General features: G+C 44.6%; 1 protein-coding gene across 1 annotated transcript in view; it reads right to left on the bottom strand.

Moving 5' to 3' along the window:
• Positions 1–25,538, bottom strand: part of LOC137526005 (transmembrane protease serine 9-like) — a 139,144-nt gene that overhangs the window by 4,078 nt on the left and 109,528 nt on the right. Inside the window, exon 10 of the mRNA XM_068247215.1 lies at positions 8,086–8,366. Coding sequence (XP_068103316.1) covers positions 8,086–8,366 — 281 coding nt within the window. The remainder of the gene's footprint in view (positions 1–8,085; positions 8,367–25,538) is intronic.

Below are 25,538 nucleotides of genomic sequence, written 5' to 3'. Positions count from 1 at the left end.
CAATTTTTGGTTTAAATACACTTTTTTTCTCCTTCTCCAAAGGGCTGGAGGAATCTTTTCATGGTCAGTTAATTAGCCTCCTGTTAAAAGATTATCTGCCAGCACAGGGGACCCCCTGAGGTGTTTATAGCCCATCCATCACAGATAGGGCTGGCATAAATCGTAAATCCCCAAGTTTCTGGCAGAATGGTGTTTCTAACATTCTCACCTCCATACAGAACTAGCAAATGCCCAGATCTTATCAGTTTCTCTCTGGAAGCAGCTGACCTGATGTGACCTCAGGAATCCCAATATTCATATGTTCTCCATCTTTCCATCATAATTCCTGGCATAGCAGATCTCCCTGCCCATGAAATCTGCACAGGTTGTGGGATTCCACAGGGTGCTGGTTCTGACAGGTTTACGGACCAATCGGACTGCCAGATCTAGCGTAAGAGTGTTTTAAAATAACCCTCTAATACCCCAGGGGTCTGATGCCCCAAGTTTGGTATCAACGTTCTTGATAAATTCTGACAAACCTAAAAATGTTATTAGATTTAACATTACTTGTACGGTTTGCAGATGAGCACACCTATCATGATTCAGGTAAATTCTTGTTTCTATGAGAGGGGCAGGGACCTCCTGCTGCAAAGAGGTGTGTGATCCACGCCCCCTAACCCCTCCTTGCTGGAGTGGGGGCTATAACCACAGAGAGCCCAGAAAGCTCTGGGTCCTTTACCTTTCATCTGATGCCTAGTAACATCCTGGCAGCCCGCAAGGACACGGGCCAAAACCTCCATCTTTGAACTTTCTAACAAAGGCCTGTTGGCCGCATGGCACCTGCCATTTTGGGACTTTCGCCAAAGACTTGCGATTGCCGCATGGACTACCAATAACGGTATTTGAACTGTATATTAAGACATTCTTTTTATTTTCCTCTCTTCTCTCTGCCCAATCAATCTGTTCTAAAATAAGCTGTGCGTATGTAGTTTAGAAATAAACTAACGATTTTATCGTTCAGTTGTGTGCCTTTTCTGTTCATCTGATTGCTGCTATAACGAATCTGCCCTCTGAAGAGTCAGTCATACTACCGCATTGTTTTATGATTTGCTTATGATTGTTGATTTGATAGCTAGGTTGTAAATAACCGTTTCTTCCTTCTAGGATTAGCTAGTACCAGATTTCCTGTGTGAAATCGATAACGTTAGTTTCTCGATTGTAAATACAATTCGAGATTGCATCATATAGGGACCCAGTAACCTTTCTTTAACGTCACATTGCTCACAGTCTTTAAGCCGTCGGAAGTGACTATTCCCCGAACGGTGACTGGAGCGTGTTGAACGCGATTGGGCTGGCTACCGTATTATGATAGCGGGAGTCTCTTTCCTCCCTACAGAACTTGAGAGAGTGGTGGCAGTTTATTTACCCGATTTCCAGCACAAAATCGATATTTTTAGTTTACCGATTGTATATACAATCAGAATTGTACATGTATGGGCACCTCCAACCAATCTTAACCGTTTACTACGCACACAGTGAATTTGCCTCCAGCAGTCTCTAGTGCATGAGACCTGCATGGCAACAGTGGCCTAGTAATACGGGATTGGTGGATGTTTGTCCCATTACATATTGTCGGCAGCTGCGCGACCAATCTTTGTCAGTCTGTTCACCGTACTTCCTGCGTATGCTAACGGGAGCAGATTAGACGGGATTGGCACGCTCTGTCGCCTTTTCTTTCTTCTTCCCTCTGACGATCCAGCAACCGGTCTCGTTGTCCGTCTGCGCCCGTACTTCCTGCGTACGCTAACGGGAGCAGATCTCGACGGGATCGCGGGGCTGGATTGTCACACCCACTTTGCATTATGTTTGGCCCACTCTAGACCACCGGGGAAGCTTTATTGGAGGTGAAGCCCTATAGGGAGGTAGGGGGAAAGCTCTAAACACTAGGGAACTGTATTAGGGTTGGTGGGGGACACGAGACACCAGGGAACTGTATAGGAGAGAGAGGGAGGGAGGATCTCTAGATACCAGGGAACTGTATTAGAGGAGGGTGGGGGTCATTAGACACTAGGGAACTTCATAAGAGAGAAAAGTGGCCAGAGGACATTGAGGAAGGCCCATGACTTGGTCCCAGTGTTCAATTTCGGCTCACTTTGTATGTACACCTCTGCTGTAGCTACAGGCAATCCAGCGCTGGCTCTCCCGAATCCTCCCGGAATCCTCCCCCGACAAGCCTGACAAGAGAGGGTTTATTTACCTCTTCGGGATCCAGCGCCTGCGTAGTAGTGGCTCTTCATTCGGGCTAGGCGGAAATAGCCAAACCCGATCGTATCCACTCTATCGCGCAGGCGCAAAAGGACTTGCGTCTGCGCAGTAGAGTGGATTGATCGGGTTCGGCTACTTCCGCCTTAACCCAGAGGAAGAGCAGGTAGTGCGCCTGCGCAGGATCGCGGTAGGTAAATATTTACCTCGCCGCTCTTCGGGAGACCCAAACAGGCTAACTGGGGAAGCCTTGTTAGGATCCAGAGGCTTCCCCTTCCTGAGGTAAGTATCCCCCAGAGGGATTTTTTTTTAATTACAGATCCTCTTTAACCTTCCTGGCGTTCGGGGTAAGCCGCGCAGGAGGTTTTCTCAGGCCCTGATGGGCCGATTTGAATAATTTTTTTTTTGCTGAACGCAGCTAGCACTTTGCTAGCTGCGTCAGCACTTCGATCGCCGCCGCCCCGCGTTCGATCGCCGCTATCCGCGTCGCAAGACAGCCCCCCCCCCTAGACCCCTGCACTGCCTGGCCTATCAGCGCCAGGCAGCGGCAAGGGGTGGATCGGGAGTCCCTTAGACGTCACGACGTCCATGACGTCGGTGACGTCATCCCGCCCCGTCGCCATGAACGGGATTTCCTGATCGCCTATCGCCGGAGGCGATCGGTGGCGCTGGGGGGATGCCGCTGAGCAGCGGCTATCATGTAGCGAGCCCTCGGCTCGCTACATGATATAAAAAAAAAAAAAAAACGGCTGCGCCGTTTTTAATATACCGCCAGGAGGGTTAAATGTCTCATAAAAGCATGATTGATTTTATCACATTGTACAGCACTACAGACAATGTTGGAGGTATATAAATAAAACCAATGATACTAATAATTAATCATGAGATAAATAAAGAAGGAGTTCAGTGGTGTACCTACCATAGGGCTGCAGGTGCTCACAGCACCAGGTGTAGCCATAGCTGGAGGTGCCACTGTGGTGCTCAGTATCTGTGTTCTTCCACCTGGGTCCTTTTCCCAAAGTTCGAGCAACGTTCGGGGAAAATAGCAGCAGGCAGTGCATGGGACTGTACTACTTCCTGCACGTACTGTTAGGCTGTTAGATGTAGCACCCCGATCCCCTTCCATTTCTGTGAGCATTGTGTCTCCTCGCTTGCTACACACAGCCTGCAGTGAGTAAATGTGCAGAGCAGCAGGGAGAGTAGAAATCATCATTGCTGTGCTGCAGCCGGGACATTTACAGGGAGAGGTGGCAGGATGTATTAGTTGCTTCAAAAGTTGCCTGTCATTAGTAGCCAACTTGTCATGTGCAATAGCTTCTGTAATACCAGAGTGCCCTGGGCTATTGATTATTTATCCTGACCAGAGCAATTAATCAATAATGCAGGGCAGTCTGCTGTTCTAGAAGCCAGTGATACAGGTGCTGACAGCCGACTTCTGTAGCAAGCAGAGAAGCAAGCTCTTGGCAACTTAGATTAGCTTCATTGCAGGCAATCTTATCTTTTTTCCCAGCTCTCCCTCCCACTATTTTGTTTTCCCCCACGACCCTCCCTCTCCTCTTTTCAGATTTGTCTCTGCCAAACAGCACTGGTGATGTCTGTAGTCCTGATGAGAGTCCTTCCTGACATTTCTTCTCTCCTACCAGGCTCTCTGTCTTGTGCATCTACCTCTTTATCCCCCCTCCTTCTAAGGCACCCCCTCTTTCGTGTTTCCCCCTTTTCTAACTGTCCTTGGAGCTCACAATCTTATTGAACCATAGTCATAGTCTAATGTCCTACTATATTATTATTGTGTACTTATATAGCACTGACATCTTCTGCACCACTGTATAGAGTACAGAGTTTCATAATGGTTAGCTCTGTCCACATCCAAACTACTCATTTTCTCCCAAAATACCAAAATTTGCAGCAACACGCTCGGTGCCCCAACCCGTCAACCCTCCCATAAAAAAAATCGTTATTATTATTAGGTGTCCCTTAGGTACGGCACTTAACCACTTCAGCCCTCAGTCGTGTTTCACTTTATGCATCCGAGCAATTTTCCCCTCTTATTCATTCGCCTATAAATTTATCACTACTTATCACAATGAGCTGATCTATATCTTATTTTTTCCACCACCAATTAGGCTTTCTTTGGGTGGTACATTTTTTAAGAGCTATTTTACTGTAAATGCATTTTAACAGGAAGAATAAGAAAAAAACTGAAAAGAATAATTATTTCTCCATTTTCGGCCATTATAGTTTTAAAATAATGCATGCCTCCATAATTAAAACCCACATATTGTGTTTGCCTAATAGTCCCGGGTATTACACCATTTAAATTATGCCCCTATTACAATGTATGGCGACAATATTTTATTTGGAAATAAAAGTGCATTTTTTCCGTTTTGCATCCATCACTATTTACAAGCTTATAATAATTTGTTGTTGTTGTTGTTGTTTTTATTGCAATGGTTTTTTTGTTTTTGTTTTCTATTAAACATTTTATTTGGGTATTTTTGAGAGGGTGGGATGTAAATAGTAATTTTTTTATGTAAATATGTGTTTATTTATTTATTTTTTTTACATTTAGATGTAGTTTTACTATTTGGCCACAAGATGGCAACCACGAGTTTGTTTATATTTCTTCACTCTAAGGGTGGCCATACATGGTACAATTTTTCACTTTTTTTTCGATTAGATAATTTAGTTTGTTTATTCTGTGAGATTGAATATAAAGATTTTTTCCAGCATGTCCGATCTGATATTTCTCAAAAAAATGGGATAATCTTTCGAATTTTTTGATCGAAAAAAAAACATTTTCAACTTTCATTCGATTCGATCATTTAGATTGAATAAACGGGATAATCAAACGTTTTTATTGTACCATGTATGGCCACCATAAGCGTAACATGTACGCTTAGAGGGACATAGGGGGGAGAGGCAGAAAGAGCGAGGCTTCCTAGAGAAGCCGTCGGTTTTTCTACCGGGGAAAGGGATCAATGATTGGGCACCATGTCCCGATTCATTGACCCCCGGGCTAACGAACCGCGCCATGGGAGTGGGTGGGAACGCACATGTGGCCTTTTGGACATATACTATACGTCCAAAAGGCTTAAATGGTTAAGGGAGTCAATCAACTAATGTATGGTAAAACTGTCATGAGCTATAAGCAGTTACTTGTGTAATGTGCATTGCCATAGCAAGACAAGAGTTACCAGTTGTGTAGCTAAGTTTTACATTGGGCCCCCCCAAGCATACGTATATGTACACCGGCAATGAGCTTGTCCCAGGATGAGCCCTTCTGAGGCCACTTATGGCCCAAGGGCCTCAGTGCAGTTGCAACTTCTGCATCCCTTATTGCTACGCGACTGAGTATTACCAATGTAGCATGGGGTGCACTACTTGCACAACACGCGCTACTCTAGTAGCGTAAAAATTGGTAAACTTGTGCACAACAGTTTTACTGTACTGATACAATACCGTACATTAGTGAATTGAGCCTATATAGAGAAAAATCATGAGTTAATGCATATAAAGGTTCATACACATGCTTTTTGTTGCCCAATGGGTTTGGGACTTGATCCCTTGGGCAATATCGCTGGGCCGAGGTTGTACAGATGGGGAATTAGCTGTATAGCTAACAACACATTCTGTTGCTGTGCAGGGTGCGGAGGGCCAACAGAGTGGCACCAATATGACTTTATGTGGTGGGTTGGGTGAGCAGCGCCGACAAAGATATCGGACGGTCGTTGCTTGAGCACAATTTTGATAAAGAGGTGCCCCAGTGGGAATAAAACTGGATTAAAATCAAGATACAATTGAAAAAAATGAGGTGACCTTACTTCAATGACAAGATTTTTATATAAACAAAGAAATATTTATTTAGCACAGGAAACGTGTTTCACGGGTCTAAGCCCACTTCCTCAGGCCAATAACAGTGCCAATTGCAAATAGCTGATCAGCAAAGTGAGCCACTCAGAGGCTTTCTGAGTAGTGTTTTTTTTTCGTAATTTTTTGCATTCTCTGATTGGCCAAATACTTCCCAGTTGTTTCTGCATTCTCTTATCGGACCATTGATTACGAGTTCAGTGATTGGGTTAAAATTACCGAATTGTAGTAGTGCAATATTTGCCCAGAAATCCGATTTCCGAGTTCCGATTGGAAATTCGGATTTCCGATCGGAAATTTGGAAATTTCAATTCCGCGAAATCCGAATGAGCATCTCTAATAAGAAATTACAACTAAAGAACACTTTCTTAGCAGAAAATGGCTTCTGAGAACAGGAAAGAGATAAAAAGAGTCAATAGTTTATAGATTTTAGCTCTGGCTTACTTTAATGAATGAGTCATTGAGCAAATCAACAAAACAGTTAGAACGTAAAAATTAGATTTAAATATAAAATAAAGCTGTGGAATATCTTAAATAGGGATGGTCGTAGTCAGCCAACTTCGCTACGCTGAAACTACACGTAGTTTTATGCAGTTACGCTTCGCCAAACTACGGCTTCGAAATGAAATATTTGCTTCGTATGCATTTTGCAGACTACGTGTTAAAATACGCAATTACGCGTAGTGTGAAGCGTAATGTATGCGGATGCTTATGCCCGTATGCAGAAAATGTTACGCATTAATTTCTCTATTAAATGGAACTCTTCTATGCATACATTCCCCTTTCCAATGCGTACATTTGTAAGCATACAATCGCACGCGGAAAAGTAGACGCGAGCAACGCATTCGTAGTTCACTACACAATACACAGGTTAACTATGCATAGTGGGCCTAAGCTACGAGTAGCGGTACTTCGCTCCGCATAAATTCGTAAGCGTAGTTTTGAAACTACACCTACAAACTACGATGCGTAGTTAAAAAAATACGATGCGTAAATTCGCACTGGCGTAGTTTCCGCTCATCCCTGATCTTAAAAAATCTTATTAGAACAAGGAGGATTGATACAATTGTTTATTTCTTTAGTTTATTTTCACCCGGGTGTGCTTTAAAGTGAACCTTAAGCCGACAAAAAAAATGAGTTTTACTCACATGGGGCTTCCCTCAGCCCCCTGCAGCTGATCGGTGCCCTCGGTGTGTCCCTCCGATCCTCCTGTCCCCGCCGGCGGCTACTTCCGGTTTCGCCGTCACCGGCCGTCAGGCTGGGAACGTGAGTGATTCTTCGCGTTCCCAGCCACAATATCTCCCCCTATGCTGCTATTGCGGCCTTCCTTGCCGCAATAGCAGTATAGGGGGCGATATTGTGGCTGGGAACGCGAAGAATCTCTCGCGTTTCCAGCCTGACGGCCGGTGATGGTGAAACCGGAAGTAGCCGCCGGCGGGGACAGGAGGATCGGAGGGACACGGCGAGGGCACCGATCAGCTGCAGTGGGCTGAGGGAAGCCCCAGGTGATTAAAACTCATTTTTTTTGTCGGCTTAAGTGTCACTTTTAGAATGCACACCGTTCAGAAGAGCAATTATGATTAAATGCAATAGCAGCTTTCAGAGCAGATAAACTGTACTTTGGGAACTTATAATTTGTAAATGGACAATATTGCTTGTGCACAAAAGCAAATATGGTAACCATATGGGTAATGAAAAGTAAGACAACACATTTTTAGTGAATATTATGTCAGAGTTTTATCCCATTTTAAGACAAGTTGTATGCAGCTTTGAATTGTGCCAATCAAATCTACTTCCTGTCAGTTTGGATACATTGGATCAGCCCAATCCCAATCTGCATACAGTTTGTATTCAATCTGCACAAACTTGGAATCAGTAGTGTCACATTGACTCATTGACTATCCCTGTTTCTCAGTAATATCCCTTCTATGGGATGGGATATAATTGCGCATAGTCATAAATGATCTAACTACTCACCATCAGAGTACAAGGTGCCCCATCCGGTGACCCAGCAATCCATGCCGCAGGGGAAGGTGACAGAGGAAGATGGCAGACAAATGGGCATGATGTAGTCGGTGAAATTTACTGGACTAGACAGCTTCAACAGAGCGATGTCCCCAATGGATGCTGTCCCGTGATAATTGCTGTTCCGTATAATGGCTGCTAATGTAGAAGCGACTGTATGATTAGTGTACTTATACAGCTGGTACAGGCCGAGATAGACCATATAGCTGCTTAGCTGTGTTGAGACATTGTACCTGAAAGAACAAGACAACTTGTACATTATTCAGATGTCCTCGGGTATTATAAATAGCACATCAATACAAACATGCTAAAAATGCATTGTTTCACCAGTTTCAGACGCAGCCTGTCGAAATCTACATCCTGTTTGCAGCCTCATATCTCTGCCAGGGTGTAACTTTAAACAGACTGGCTCCACAAACTCACGCCACGATCCTGCTTACATCACCGCTAATTTCAGCTGTCTAATGCTTGGTACACACAGGGCCGGTTTAAGGGGCCTCAAGGCCCTGGGGCAAACTTAAATAGGAACGTCAGCCTAAACAAACATACTGTCATTAAGTTACATTAGTTATGTTAATTAAAATACAGTGGGTTGCAAAAGTATTTGGCAACCTTGAAGTTTTCCACATTTTGTCACATTACTGCCACAAACATGAATCAATTTTATTGGAATTCCACATGAAAGACCAACACAAAGTGGTGTACATGTGAGAAGTGGAACGAAAATCATACATGATTCCAAACATTTTTTACAAATAAATAACTGCAAAGTGGGTTGTGCGTAATTATTCGGCCCCCCCTGAGTTAATACTTTGTAGAACCACCTTTTGCTGCAATTACAGCTGCCAGTCTTTTAGGGTATGTCTCTACCAGCTTTGTACATCTAGAGACTGAAATCCTTGCCCATTCTTCTTTGCAAAACAGCTCCAGCTCAGTCAGATTAGATGGACAGCGTTTGTGAACAGCAGTTTTCAGATCTTGCCACAGATTTTCAATTGGATTTAGATCTGGACTTTGACTGGGCCATTCTAACATGGATATGTTTTGTTTTAAACCATTCCATTGTTGCCCTGGCTTTATGTTTAGGGTCGTTGTCCTGCTGGAAGGTGAACCTCGGCCCCAGTCTCAAGTCTTTTGCAGACTCCAAGAGGTTTTCCTCCAAGATTGCCCTGTATTTGGCTCCATCCATCTTCAGGGACGGATCTAGACCAAGTTGCCCCAAGTTGCGCCTGGGGCAAGGTTAGGTTTTGGCGCCTAAACTGCCATTCCCCATCCAAATTTTGCCGCCTTTTTAAGAATTTAACAAACTGCGCCTGGGGCAAGAGACCCGCTTGCCCCCCCCTAGATCCGTCCCTGTCCATCTTCCCACCAACTCTGACCAGCTTCCCTGTCCCTGCTGAAGAGAAGCACCCCCAGAGCATGATGCTGCCACCACCATATTTGACAGTGGGGATGGTGTGTTCAAAGTGATGTTCAGTGTTAGTTTTCCGCCACACATAGCGTTTTGCATTTTAGCCAAAAAGTTCAGTTTTGGTCTCCTCTGACCAGAGCACCTTCTTCCACATGGTTGCTGTGTCCCCCACTTGGCCTGTGGCAAACTGCAAACGGGACTTCTTATGCTTTTCTGTTAACAATGGCTTTCTTCTTGCCACTCTTCCATAAAGGCCAATTTTGTGCTATGCATGACTAATAGTTGTCCTATGGACAGATTCCCCCAACTGAGCTGTAGATCTCTGCAGCTCGTCCAGAGTCACCAAGGGCCTCTTGACTGCATTTCTGATCAGCGCTCTCCTTGTTCAGCCTGTGAGTTTAGGTTGATGGCCTTGTCTTGGTAGGTTTACAGTTGTGCCATACTCCTTCCATTTCTGAATAATCGCTTGAACAGTGCTCTGTGGGATGTTTAAGGCTTTGGACATTTTTGTAGCCTAAGTCTGTATTAAATTTCTCAATAACTTTATCCCTGACCTGTCTGGTGTGTTCTTTGGACTTCATGGTGTTGTTGCTCCCAATATTCTCTTAGACAACCTCTGAGGCCGTCACAGAGCAGCTGTATTTGTACTGACTACAGGTGCTGACACACAGGTGCACTCTATTTAGTCATTAGCACTCATCAGGCAATATCTATGTGCAACTGACTGCACTCAGACCAAAGGGGGCTGAATAATTACGCACACCCCACTTTGCAGTTATTGATTTGTAAAAAATGTTTTGAATCATGTATGATTATTGTTCCACCTCTCATGTGTGCACCATTTTGTATTGGTCTTTCAGGTGGAATTCCAATAAAATTGATGCATGTTTGTGGCAGTAATGTGACAAAATGTGGAAAACTTCAAGGGGGCCGAATACTTTTGCAAGCCACTGTAGATAGGTAATATAATCTCTTACCCACCCTGTTTTAAAAGAACAGGCAAGTGTTTGATTTCATGAGGGCAGCCATCCTTTTGGTTGAAAGGAGGTGACAGGGAGCATGAGACACAGTTCCAACTGTCCTTTGTGCTGATCACCCCTCCCAGTTGCAACAACATGCTTTGCACAGCATCAGGGAAAAAAAGCCCAGGCAGTTTTCGTTGATGGGTGGAGCTTAGCTAAAAATGCAAAAAGAAAAACAAAGTTCTGATGCTGTGAAACTGTTAAAGAAACACAAAGCCTTTTCAGTTCTGCTGATTAGATTTTTAGTCCAGAGGTTCACTTTAAGTGTGGGGCCCCCCAACCTGAGACGTCATTACCAATCCCCCCCCCCCCCCCGCGCTGTTAGCCGATTACTGCCCGGGTCCCTGCAAGTATGCTTCCTGTAATTACCTATCTCAGTGGGCGGGAAGGAAGTAGCTGCACGTTCCGAGCACTCTGCTCTGAGGCTGGCACGCTGTCTTTTTCCTTCTCTATGGCCTGGTGCGTAATGTGTAAACACGTGCCTAGTCATAGAGTGGGCGGGAGACAGCGTGCCAGCCTCAGAGTGTGCATGGTATGTGCAACCGCTTCCTGCGCGCCTGCTCAGATAGGTAATTACAGGAAGCACACTCGCAGGGACTCGGGGAGCAGCATTGACAGGGAGGGCTGCGCGGGGCCCTGGGGCAATTGACCCCTTTGCCTCTATGGGAGTGCCGGCCCTGGGTACACACCATGCACTTTCCCATCAGACCTGTTGAATTGATTATTTCTGACAGGTGTGATCTGATTCCTGATCCTTTTTATGATCAACTTTGTATAAAACTGATCACAAAATTGATCACAAAATTGATCATAAAAAAGATTGGAAATCAGATCGGACCTGTTGAAAAGCATCGATTTGACCCATCTGTCTGACGGGAAATTGCATGGTGCATACTAGGCATAATTAGTTGTGCCAGTCAAGAGTCCAGTTCATTGTCTTGTGACTCTGCTGTGATCACTGTGGATAATAACAGTGATAACTCAGTAAATATTAAAAAAAAGTGTGGTCCTTAAGGGGCCACAGCCATGCTATTCGCAGGAGTTTAAAGTAATCCTGTAAGAAAAAAAAGAGCCCCTGCGGGATTCTTACCGGGGGTGGGGGTGGGCCTCTGGATCCTAATTAGGCTTACCCCATCCTCTTCAACCTCGGGAATCCAGGCTGTTAGCTCCTGAAAATCAGCACAGTAGGCAGGGCAGTTTCTATTTCTACTTTTTGCTGCCTGAGGCAAACTTGAGAGGATGAGTATACCTCCCCCCCCCCCCCTCCCGATTTGGAATGATCGCACAGCACCCGACAATTTAATGTTCTCATATGACATGCTGCAGCTTGACACAATAGCACACTGGCTGACTGTGAGGCCTGGTGGCTGGTGCACACGAAGAGCGGTTCTGAGCGTTTTTTTAAGCGCTTGCTGGTGGAGTGAGTGAATGGGATGGTGCACACCAGAATGGTTTGTTTTTCCCCCAAATGCAAACTCGGGTCCTGCAGCGTTTTTTAGATTTCTGTGGCGTTTCTGCTTCAATGTAAAGTATAGCAGAGTGGAAAACTGCTTTGAAAAATGCTGGATCAGAGCGTAGTCCAAGCATTTTTTTACAGAAGCTGTTCAGTAACAGCTTTACTGTAACAAAATATAAAATCTGCTACACAAAAACGCTTCAAAAGGCTAGGCATGTTTAGAAAATCTCTCTAAACATGCCTAGAATCGCTCTAAAATCTGCTTCAAAAACCTCTAGCGTTTTGCGGATCTGCTAGAGGTTTTGGTGTGCACTGGCCCTATGTCTGTGACAATTTCCACATATAGACAGAGCGTTTGGAGAGTGGCACTCCCTGGCATGCAGTCTGCAGGCGCAAGTGAATGATAACAGGCAAATAAATATTTCTCTCACCCTTCCTCCGAAATCCCTTGATGTAGCTTGCTTAGACGTGTGCACATCGGATCACCAAAACGGAGGAGAAACTAATGTTGTGACCAGGAAGAGAAAGTAGAAAGACATCCGGGCACCTTCCGTCTTCAATTTTATTGCAAATTGTTTTCATCAACTCGGGTTACATACCACTAGTGCGTGCAACTGATGGTCAGTGCGGTGGTGGTGAGTTGGAGGTGGGGGAGCCGGGCATCAGTTGGGGCTTGCGACGGCCGTTTCGCGTCTCGCTAGACGCTTGGTCACGCTGTGCTCCAGTAACTGAGGCGACCCGCGGACATCCGATATATGCGGAGGTAAAACCCCGCCCCTTCCGAATGTCGCATTCGCCTATTTGTGTAGACCAAAGAGAGAGGCTGCTGGATTATCGGATGCGCGTCTCCGGGTAGAGGAACTAGCTTACCCAAAAGCCTGTGCGGGTGGAGGGCGGTAAGGGGGCGGTATGTCTCCACCTCTCCCATTCCTACCAATGATCAGCGGCGAAAGCCGCTGCTTCCATCCTATAAGGATTGGCATAGATGTCCTGCATATATTTTAGCAGGGCAGACAGTAAGGGATATAGTTTTCTTCATATTTTATAAACATCATTACCATACCAAGATGAGGAACATCCGACCCAGCATGTCTCTCAATAATGTGTGTAAAGTGACATAGTGAACACCATATTATAAAAAAGTACACACGTTAAAAAACACACAAGCCCAGGGAATTCAGATCTAGCTGGAGCCAACAAAGCAAATTAAGCTACAGTACATCAAAATTAAAGTACATATATTCCATATATCCTCAACTCATCAGATCTAAGGACAACAATGGTCAGTCAATTACCAGGAGTAAATAAATCAGCTTGGAGGACACTGGGGGATACCACTATAAGGAATCTCCAAATCCAACACACCAGCACCTTCCATCTCAGCATCAATACAAGGAACACATCACCCTTATATTACAGTTACATGAGAGTCCAAGTCATTACTTAGTCTTTTAGAATCTTCTCAATTATGGATCCAACATGCATGCCAGTTCTATTTTATTGTTTAGACCTGCTGGTCCCATGGCTTCAGTGCGTAATATTATGCATGTCTCTCTTCTAAGGAGTAATTTCTCCCTGTTCCCCCCTCTTCTAGGGGCTTCGACTCTCTCCAGAACAGCAAACTTCAGTCCATGACTTTTCCCCCCATGTGCCTCTTTCATGTGGGAAACCAATCTAGTACAACTCTTCCCAGCTTTGATAACACTGATGTGTTCACCAATACATCTTTTAACTGGTCTGGTTGTTTGCCCTATATAGTATCTTTTACATGGGCAAAACAACACATAGACCACGTGATCAGTTTGGCAGGTATAGAGCCCTTTAATTCGGAACTCAACCCCTCCCACATCAATAACTTTCTGCGTAAGCATTTTGAGACAACATTTACAATACCCACACCTAAAATTTCCTCTAGTTGCATAACGATCCAACCAAGTGGATTGTTTGGGCGACACAAACTCACTTTTGGTCAGGAAACTACCCAAGGTGGGGGCTCTTCTAAACACGACTCTAGGGTTTTTTTCTATTTTCCCCATCAGTTCTGGATCCTGTTGGATCATTCCCCAGTGTTTAAAGATGCTTTCTCTAATTCTACTGGCCATTGGGCTGTAATCAAAAGTAAAGACCATTCTGTTCTCTTTCTTCCCTCGTACGGTTCTGCCCTTCAACAAAGTTGCTCTATCTTTTTCAGCGGCCTGGCCTCTTGCCTTTATCAACAAATGCGGGTCATAGCCCCTCTTAACAAATCTGGCAGCCAGCTCTGACGACTGTTCCTCAAAAGCCGTACGCAACTGATTGTTCCTCCTTAGGCACAAAAATTGGCCATATGGAATTGCATCTACCACATGCTTAGGGTGAAAGCTCTTTGCATGGAGGACTGAATTCGTTGCGGTTGGCTTACGATACCCCTCGCTAATCAATCTGCCATCCACTACTTTGAGTTTTGACTATTTTGAACACTACCTCTTCGCCTATCATTTCCGATGTGAACTGCATGTTGATTTGGTTGTCATTTAAATAGTTCACAAAATTTCCAAATTCAGCGTCAGTTCCAGACCACACCACCAGGACGTCGTCCCCGTACCTGGACCACCTTCTGATGTGCCCCCAGGGCCGGATTTGTACTTCCAAGTGCCCTAGGCCGGCTGTCGCCAACTGCCCCCCCCTCCCCCCCAACCTGTCCAACTCTCTGAGTGGCAATCACTAGTTTGAATGGACTCCCCTTCATTTTGCTGCTCTGCCCCTCATTCGACAAAGAAAAAGTGCATGCTCTGTCCATTCCCTGTAATTTTGCACTCCTGCCTGGAGGAACACCTGAATTATGCTCTTGTATAAGCAGCACTTATGTACTCATAATGCAAGCTCGGAGGCTGCGCACAAATGTTCACTGTAATCAAGTCTCTATTAGATACAATCCTGTAAAGGAAACAGTAGAACGCTGTTGATCCAATAAACAGACAATCCAGTGCTTTTTCCTAAGTTGCAGGCTTGTTCTTGCCAATGATCACCTTCAGCGAGTAAACACCACCACCACACCCCTCACAGTGGGCACTCACCGCAATGATATGACCCTCTATTAGGTGGGTCTTCAGCGCTTATGGGGTCATCAGGCCGCCCCCTGCCACTCAGGAACTTTATCCACTCAATGAGGCTTGTACAGGAACATATACACTTCTAGAACATGAACAGAGCTCTCATAGCGTAATACTGTAAAAACAAGTTTATTCTAAAAGAAATGCGCACTTACAAACATGAGGCTTGGTGTTGGGCACAGAGTTTTAATGGGCTCTACCCCAATCGTAGGCCGCCGGATCGGCTTGTTGCGCTGACTAGGTCCGCTTCCAGTGGCTCTCCACCTCGCCCCTCTGATGTCTGTAAGCTTGCTAAAAATATGGTCGCATGAGCTTGACCGGTTTCGTCGCCTAGGCGACTCCTCAGAAGCATATGCGGCCTAGATGCCATGTTGTTATTTTTATACCTATACTCCGGATCCAGTTTCCTCCCTCCCTCCCCTCCCTCTCCCCCGGAAGTGCTAAGTGCCAAAATGTCACCCAATGGCTTTCCCGTATGCCCGGAATCTAGTTCCGGACTCGGGTTGCCATAGGAACGCGGCTCCTCATCCTCCTCCCCTTACGCAACGTCATTTAAATTACCATAACGCCACGCATGCGTATTGCGACTGATGGGCCGCTTGAGTTACGGCTGCGCACGCGTAGCTCGCATGACGCACGCCTGCCTCTATTCTAGGCCCTCTTGTGGTCAGCCTTCTCACTGCATGCCCCCATTTAATATACACTCACATATTCTATTTCCCAAACTCCCTCTTGTGGCCAAGAAGCTAACTACACCCAAAGATTTATTTTAAATCCTCTCCGGGGGTTACCATTGGGGTATAGCCTTAACAGTACTGTTACACTCTGTTAGCAATACATATCTATAAAGAGCAGCACATACAATGCCATTACATCTATTACAAAGACACATCTTTAAATAAAGCTGAGAGGTAGATCGAGAAATTATATCATTAGTCTTATATTCTATTACAAAAACACATCTTTAAATAAAGTTGAGAGGTAGGTCGGGAAGTTATATCATTAGTCTTATATTATATACACAATTCAAAGCCTCTCCCTTAGAACCCCTACATTACTTTCAAATACATTATTCTTACTGATCACACGCATATTACTTAGTATAGGTGAGTATTTCACCCTTCCATTCGAATGCCCCTATTTTATGTGCAATATCACTCCCATAAATGTATAATTAAACATATAAACCATGATAACTATAAATTACTCTATATAATCTTTTTGTAAAGTGCCCTAGTTAAACAGTGTGTACCCGTCTCAAAGCATATCAAATGTGAACCATTGGAGGGCATTCGGTTGGGGGATCCACTCACCTGCCAAAATATATTAGTCATTACTCAAAAAACAAACTAAGTCTATGTCACTGTTCAGTCCCCTAGGTTTCAATGTGTTTAGCATATAAATCCATTTGGTCTCTCTTTGGGACACACTTTTTACCATATCTCCCCCTCTCCACGGCCTGGTAACTTTTTCCACCCCACAGAACGATAGCAATGACGGGTTGCAGTTATGCGCTTGTTTGAAATGGGCCGACAGTGTATGACTCGTCAGCCCCTTCGCAATATTGCGCAAATGCTCCCCTATCCTTTCTTTTAAAGGCCTCGTTGTCCTTCCCACATATTGGAGTCCACAGGGACACCAGGCCAGGTAGACTACAAACTTATCATTACAGGTAATAAAATCTCTTATCTTGATCGTCTTACCATTTGAGTGTCCCGTTATTACATTCATTCTCTGGGGTCTGGCCTCTCTACATCCTTTACAGTCCCTACATGGATGGTAGCCTGCTCGCTGCCATCCCCTAAATTTAGGCGGCATCTTTTTTGGCTCCACACAACTAGGGGCCAGTATGCTTTTAAGGTTAGGGGCCTTTCTATAAATGAATTTAGGCCTGTAATGATAAGTTTGTAGTCTACCTGGCCTGGTGTCCCTGTGGACTCCAATATGTGGGAAGGACAACAAGGCCTTTAAAAGAAAGGATAGGGGAGCATTTGCGCAATATTGCGAAGGGGCTGACGAGTCATACACTGTCGGCCCATTTCAAACAAGCGCATAATTGCAACCCGTCATTGCTATCGTTCTGTGGGGTGGAAAAAGTTACCAGGCCGTGGAGAGGGGGAGATATGGTAAAAAGTGTGTCCCAAAGAGAGACCAAATGGATTTATATGCTAAACACATTGAAACCTAGGGGACTGAACAGTGACATAGACTTAGTTTGTTTTTTGAGTAATGACTAATATATTTTGGCAGGTGAGTGGATCCCCCAACCGAATGCCCTCCAATGGTTCACATTTGATATGTTTTGAGACGGGTACACACTGTTTAATTAGGGCACTTTACAAAAAGATTATATAGAGTAATTTATAGTTATCATGGTTTATATGTTTAATTATATGTTTGTGGGAGTGATATTGCACATAAAATAGGGGCATTCGAATGGAAGGGTGAAATACTCACCTATACTAAGTAATATGCGTGTGATCAGTAAGAATAATGTATTTGAAAGTAATGTAGGGGTTCTAAGGGAGAGGCTTTGAATTGTGTATATAATATAAGACTAATGATATAACTTCCCGACCTACCTCTCAACTTTATTTAAAGATGTGTTTCTGTAATAGAATATAAGACTAATGATATAACTTCTCGATCTACCTCTCAGCTTTATTTAAAGATGTGTCTTTGTAATAGATGTAATGGCATTGTATGTGCTGCTCTTTATAGATATGTATTGTTAACAGAGTGTAACAGTACTGTTAAGGCTATACCCCAATGGTAACCCCCGGAGAGGATTTAAAATAAATCTTTGGGTGTAGTTAGCTTCTTGGCCACAAGAGGGAGTTTGGGAAATAGAATATGTGAGTGTATATTAAATGGGGGCATGCAGTGAGAAGGCTGACCACAAGAGGGCCTAGAATAGAGGCAGGCGTGCGTCATGCGAGCTACGCGGGCGCAGCCGTAACTCAAGCGGCCCATCAGTCGCATGCGTTATACGCATTACGCATGCGTGGCGTTGTGGTAATTTAAATGACGTTGCGTAAGGGGAGGAGGATGAGGAGCCGCGTTCCTATGGCAACCCGAGTCCGGAACTAGATTCCGGGCATACGGGAAAGCCATTGGGTGACATTTTGGCACTTAGCACTTCCGGGGGAGAGGGAGGGGAGGGAGGGAGGAAACTGGATCCGGAGTATAGGTATAAAAATAACAACATGGCATCTAGGCCGCATATGCTTCTGAGGAGTCGCCTAGGCGACGAAACCGGTCAAGCTCATGCGACCATATTTTTAGCAAGCTTACAGACATCAGAGGGGCGAGGTGGAGAGCCACTGGAAGCGGACCTAGTCAGCGCAACAAGCCGATCCGGCGGCCTACGATTGGGGTAGAGCCCATTAAAACTCTGTGCCCAACACCAAGCCTCATGTTTGTAAGTGCGCATTTCTTTTAGAATAAACTTGTTTTTACAGTATTACGCTATGAGAGCTCTGTTCATGTTCTAGAAGTGTATATGTTCCTGTACAAGCCTCATTGAGTGGATAAAGTTCCTGAGTGGCAGGGGGCGGCCTGATGACCCCATAAGCGCTGAAGACCCACCTAATAGAGGGTCATATCATTGCGGTGAGTGCCCACTGTGAGGGGTGTGGTGGTGGTGTTTACTCGCTGAAGGTGATCATTGGCAAGAACAAGCCTGCAACTTAGGAAAAAGCACTGGATTGTCTGTTTATTGGATCAACAGCGTTCTACTGTTTCCTTTACAGGATTGTATCTAATAGAGACTTGATTACAGTGAACATTTGTGCGCAGCCTCCGAGCTTGCATTGTGATTTATCTATTTAATAGGGCAGCGCACCACTGCTGCCACCCACATTTAATACTTATCAGCGCGGTTTCTTTGTATTTGTGGTTACTTATGTACTCATGTCCAAAACATTCCCGGCCTTGGCTGCTGTGCACATCAGGGCAGGAGTGCTAAACTGCAAGGAGCGTGAGTAGACAGAGCATGTGCTGCTTCTTTGTCCTCTGTGTGACTGGCTACAGTCAGAGCCACAAACAGGTGACAGGGTAGCTGTAATGATCGCTGCTGCAGCAGCTATTACTGGAAGTAGTAGTGCTGCAGCTCAGGCAGTTCTGATCTATTTCCATGCAAGCTGCATAGCTTTGTCTGTCTTTCCCTGCTGTCAGCTTGTGACTGATTATCATTCACCTGTGTGGGAATCTGCATGTCTGCTCCCATTGGATGACCTCAGTATAAAGATCTGCTTCCTGCAGGGTTTCCTTGGGTTTTCATAGCTTCAGTTTAAGCCAGTCTTGCTGTCGCTTTAGCCCCCGATCGTGTTTCTTGTTATAAAGATACTTTGCTGGTCTTTGCATCATATATTGGTTCATTGCCCATATATATGCATACCAGCACGTTTATTATTTTCCTTGTATTTGTGTTACGTTAATACATCAGTGTCGCTGATGTATACGTACACGAACTGTTTATATCCTGTGTGCAGTTAGTCAGCTTTCCAGCCCGTTTTGGTAGGTTGCGCGTACCGTGACCACCCGTGCTGAGGTAGTTACCCTGCTCCTGGTTCTGTTTGTGGATTGCGTTCATCTCTGCGAAGAGATAACGAATCCTTCTGAATCCTGTTCTGTTACTGTTTGTGGATTGCGTTCATCTCTGCGAAGAGATAACGAATCCTTCTGAATCCTGTTCTGTTACCGTTTGTGGATTGCGTTCATCTCTGCAAAGAGATAGCGAATCCTTCTGAGTCCTGTTCCCTGTATTACTCCAGTCCTAGTCAGCGTTCCTGCTTATGTCATATATCGGTTCATTGCCGATATATACATATGTTAGTCAGACGTTACAAATAGTTTCATTGATAGCTGTAATTGTAATACGCTAGGAAAACATACTTATTGTATATTTATCTGTGTTACGTTCATCTATCTTAATCCTGCTATTTTCTGACTGTCCTGTCCTGTCTTTGTGAGGCACGCCATCGCCGCATCGCATTGGCTGCCTCATTCCAGTCTGTCTGGTTTTGGACGCTTGCTGTCGCTAAGTAGCCGCTAGCTAGCAAGCGTTCATTCTGTCTACCTGTCCTGATCTCCTCAGTTCTGGTTTATGCACTCAGCGCTACTTTGCGCTGAGACGTTATAACGAAAGCATTGTTTGTGGCTGTCAGATCTGCACCGGCTCTGTGCGCCACAATCTCCTATTGGAGTCAGTCCTCCCCTCCACTACACTAGGGATAGCCTGTTTCCTGGTGCTAGTGTGTGTACCTCCTCCACGCCAGCTCATGCGTTGCATGCTGACTGTGGAGAATACACCACCAAGCCTTACAGTAGCGTTATTAAACGAAGCTCATCCTAAACAGAGAACATGTAAGTAGAAGATCTAAAACTACACACGCTGACATAGATGGGCTTTGCGGTTGCTGAATTGCAAAATCGCAAACCGCTAGTGATTTTAAAATCGCTACGGTTTGCTAAATAACATAGGAATTGTGTAATTTTCACTACCATGATTCATTTTTTACTAAATCGCGATCGCGTCGCTGAACAATTTTTGCCGCGATTTTGCTATGCAGTGCATAGCATAGCAAACGTCGGGAAATCGCTGGGAAATGTTTTACTTTTGCTGAAGCGCAATCGCTAGCGTTTAGAGTGGAAAAGGGCCCTAAGAGCTGACCAGACCAGTAATAAATCTGACAGCGCGGAGGGAGAAGATTCCTGTTTGTGATTCTGAATGTGTGCATAAAAAAAAAAAACTTACGGAACTTAAGAGTTCTGCTACTAAACCCAGGCTGGCACTTCTCACAGCAGCTTGTATGTCCCCACCATCATACAGAGGACATAATCATCAGGTGACAACACATACTGACTGTCCTCAAACACACTCTACACAAGTGAGAGAGATGCAGGGATCTCTGGAATTCAGGCAGACCAGAGCAAAGCAGGAGAGATGATTTACTTTGACATGTGACCTCTTATCTCTCAAAGTCCTGCGCCCTGCTGATTTTTATCACCCTAGACCATGGCCTTTGTGGCCTTTCCAGAAATCTGGCCCTGTGTGCCCCCGGAAAGGATTGGAGTCCGAGTGCACAGCAGACTCCTCCCACGCACCCAAAAAGAGGTTCGCAAAAGAGCCCGCCACTGGGGTCCCCATAGCTGTCCCCACAACCGCTGATGATTGGTAGGAATGGGAGAGGCGGAGACATACCGCCCCCTTACCACCCTCCACCCGCACAGGCTTTTAGGTAAGGTAGTTCCTCTACCCGGAGACGCGCATCTGATAATCCAGCAGCCTCTCTATTTGGTCTCCACACATAAGCGAACGCGACATCCGGAAGGGGCGGGGTTTTACCTCCGCATATACCGGATGTCCGCGGGTTGCCTCAGTTACTGGAGCACAGCGTGACCAAGCGTCTAGCAAGACACGAAACGGCCATTGCAAGCCCCAACTGATGCCCGGCACCCCCACCTCCAACTCACCACCACCGCACTGACCATCAGTTGCACGCACTAGTGGTATGTAACCTATGTCTGTGACAAACATACTGCTCACCTTCAGCCACTCCATTCCTCCTCAGGAAGGTACACACAGTACAAAAATTCTTTGCGCCTGATGCAAATGTTTCACCTTGCTTCATGAGAGAACCGGCTCTGGCAGTAGGGGCTTCAGGACGTTGCAATATTTACCTATCCCTGCTCCAGTGCAGGCGCAGTGCAAGCATTCCTGGCATGAACACGATGAAACCAGCGCAGGATATTTGGGCGCAGCAGCGCAGGAGATTTGACCGCAATCTGCTCCACCATAGGCCGTAATAGGAATTACGGCTATAGCAGGCACAGGGAGTAACTTCAGCGCCGTCAGAAGATGGAGATGAAGTTACTTTTAAAACATAATAATTCGGCTTCCAGCAATTGCTGGAACCCGAATTATTTCATTCCCCACCATCTGTGGCGGCCTGGAGGGGAATAGTATTTATTACGGCCGGGACTTGTGCAGAAGCAGGATCAGCCATATACCGGCTGAATCCTGCGCCCAAGTCTCCAGCGCCGTTATCTCTCGTACACTCCTCTCATGCTCCAGCAGAAATAGCTAATCCTGATCGGGTGAGCTCTTCTGTGCAGCCGTGAGCCGCCTGCACAGTAGAGCGAACCCCATCAGCCTGTATGTTGCACAAATTAGCAGTAAACTTTATTTCAGTGGAGACTCCTGCAAAGTTTCATAGCAACAGAACTTCAAACAAAGTGTTGTTGCTGTGGCTGCAAAGAAAGCAAGGTAGTCTTCCTGTTGGCTTTGGAAGTTCTTACTAGACTGCAAATTGGAACTAAAATGTAATAATATTTAACCACTTAGGTGGTTTGTGACAGATTATCTATATCCTGCAGGACTTCAGTTCCTGCCTAGGGACATAGATAATCGTCAATTGAATCTGACAGCCGCCGCTTGCTCCCGCGCGCATTCTCACTGCCACCAATTAGAGGTGAGATGAATGAATGGAAACGATGTACCCATTTATTAATCTAAGGCCAGGTGTCAATGATCACCGGCATCAATGCAGTCAATGTAACAAAACGAAGTAATACATCCATGTATTACTTCCTGTTCATGTACTGACAGTACCCTTACAGGAAATAATAGTACCCTACCCTAGACAGTACCCTAACAGGAAATAATGCATGAGGACATCTTGTGGCCAAATAGTAAAATACACCTACATACATTTATTTTAATAAAAAGATCCACACTTACATTTAAAATGAACTCCATACCTCCTACACTATCCCATAACTACCCAAATAAAAATTTTGCAGGGAAAAAAAATTACAATTGAAAAAAAAATACATAAATAGTTTCCTTAGGCACTGAACTTTTTTAATAGGTATGTCACAAGGGTATATTACTGTTAATTTTGAAAATATGGGCTTGTAAATAGTGATGGAAGCAAACTGGAAATGTATACCTTTATTTCCAAGTAAAATATTGTCACCATACATTGTACTAGGGAAATATTTTAAATGTTACAATAAGCGGGACAAATGGGCAAATAAAATGTGTGGGTTTTAATTATAGTAGCATGTTTTATTTTAAAACTATAGTGGCTGAAAAATCATGCATTTTTTCAATTTCTTTCTTATTTTTCCCATTGAAGTGCATTTAGAGGAAAATAATTATTAGCAAAATGTACTATCAAAAGAAAGCCTAATTGGTTGAGAAAAAAACAAGATATAGATCGTTTTGTAGTGATAAGTAGTGATAAAGTTAATGGCGAATGAATGGAAGGACCGCTGAAAGGTGAAAATTGCTCTGGTACTGAAAGGGTAAAACTCCTCAGTAGTAAAATGGTTAAATGGCACTGAACTTCAATAAGACAAGTGCATCGTCCATCTACAGATTTACAGTATTCTTATGGCAATTGTTGAAGGAATGTGCAATTCCCATCTCTGTCCTTTCACCTGAACAGCTAAAAGGATGTAATCCCCCCCTAGTGGTCATTGTAAAATATGATTATAATAGGTCAAATGATTGCAACCAAATATACCTGTCTTAAAGTGAATGTTTACCGGTAAAAAAAAAAAAAATTCAAATACTCACCTAAGGAGAGGGAAGGCTCGGTCCTAATGAGCCTTCCCTCTCCTCTCCCGGTGCCCGGTCCCGCGCAGGATCCCCCGTGGCAGTATTCGACCAGTTCGGTCAAATACTGCCACTTCCGCATGCCGAAGGGAGCTTTCGGAAGCCTTCAGGAGCACTCGGGCTCCCGATGACGCGGCCGCTCCATACTACGCATGCGCGAGCGGCCTCTATGATGCGCTCGCGCGTACGTAGTATGGACCGGCCCGTCTTTGGAAGCCCGAGTGCTCCCGAAGACCTCCGAAGTCCCTGCGGCGGCGGACGCAAACGGGGGAGCCAGCGCAGCACCGAGGGCACCGGGAGAGGAGAGGGAAGGCTCATTAGGACCGAGCCTTCCCTCTACTTAGGTGAGTATCTGACTTTTTCTTTTTTTTACCGGTACCCATTGGCTTTAAAGCGGACCTGAACTCAGAACTTCCTCACTGATCTAAAATCTAAAACATATGCAACAGCATAATAAACTGTAACCTCTTTGTTACAGCTGATACAAATCCTGAAATAAGGATAGTGTCGGTGTCCATTGTCCAATAGGCTGCCAGTCACGTGACAGGATTTTTAACTCAAAAGCAATACAAATAGAGCATACAAATTACTAATAGTATGTTTAAAGCCATGGAAATGTCTTATCAAAGCCATAAACAAAAAGAAAAGGTATCCATAGCAACCAGACAGCGCGGAGGGGTGGTGGATCGTCACGCTATCCTTGGTGAGTAAGGAAGTCTTTATTTGTGCTTCCTCTTACGTTTTCCCTTTACTTTCCCCTTTTCAGACCTTTTTGGATTACTGATTACTGTCTAGTGTTGTACGAGGCCTGTTTGTGGGTTGCTTATTTATACCTACCTACAGCACTTAAAGAGACTCTGTAACAAAATGTTCAGCCTTATTTCTTCTATCCTATAAGTTCCTATACCTGTTCTAATGTGGTCTGTCTTACTGCAGTCTTTCCTAGTTGCACAGTGGCTGTATTATCTCTGTTGTATAATCTAATCTTCTTTCCTCTGATGGCTTTGTCGGGCTCAGGCACTCAGGCTGGAATGTGCTGCTCTGCTGTGATAGGATAAAAGCTATACACACCCTCTCCACCCCCCTGCAGGCTCTGTGTGAGTCACAGATAGAGCTTCTCAAAGCGTATCACTAGCTGGTTAGCATATATTTCTTTTGTTTGTAAACACTGCCTAAAACTGGCAATTACAATCCAGGATTGCAGCAGGGAGTGGCAGAAACAGCACAGAGGGGCACAGGAGAACATAATTAATAGAATGGTATGCTTTTTATTGTAAGAATTTTAGAGTACAGATTCTCTTTAATATATTCAATATTATACATTATTCTGTGATCTGCTATCCCCTGTTTGGGTTTAATTGTTTTTATTGTTGGGACAAGTCCCTAATACATTTTTGCAATTTTTGGACATATAGTTGTTATGTTATTTTTTTGGGTCATGGATACATTCCATAGCTCCTTCTTTCTATGTAAATATACATATTTCTGTACTAAAAGATTTGTTTGATTGACTCTGAACTTTATTCCCATCCTTTAAATTGATATATTACTAATTTTCAAACGTTAATAAGAAAGAAAATGACCCATGATAGAAAGGGCCAGTGTGGATTGAATTATAAAACATATTTTTCTTATGAAATCTTTATGGTATGCCTGACTAGGGGCATGTCGGGGGCGTGATCAGGGGTGTAGCAGGGGTGTGGCTTAAGTGTCCCTCTTTCTCATCTCAAAAAGTTGGGAGGTATGACATTTTATTTTTGTTTACGGATTTTTAACTTGCTCTGCTCAATTTAAGTCA

The sequence above is a fragment of the Hyperolius riggenbachi genome, chromosome 7, assembly GCF_040937935.1.
Source record: "Hyperolius riggenbachi isolate aHypRig1 chromosome 7, aHypRig1.pri, whole genome shotgun sequence".
Classification (NCBI taxonomy): Eukaryota; Metazoa; Chordata; class Amphibia; order Anura; family Hyperoliidae; genus Hyperolius; species Hyperolius riggenbachi.
Note: the sequence above shows the minus strand (reverse complement) of the source record. Positions and strands in the feature narration are given on the sequence as shown.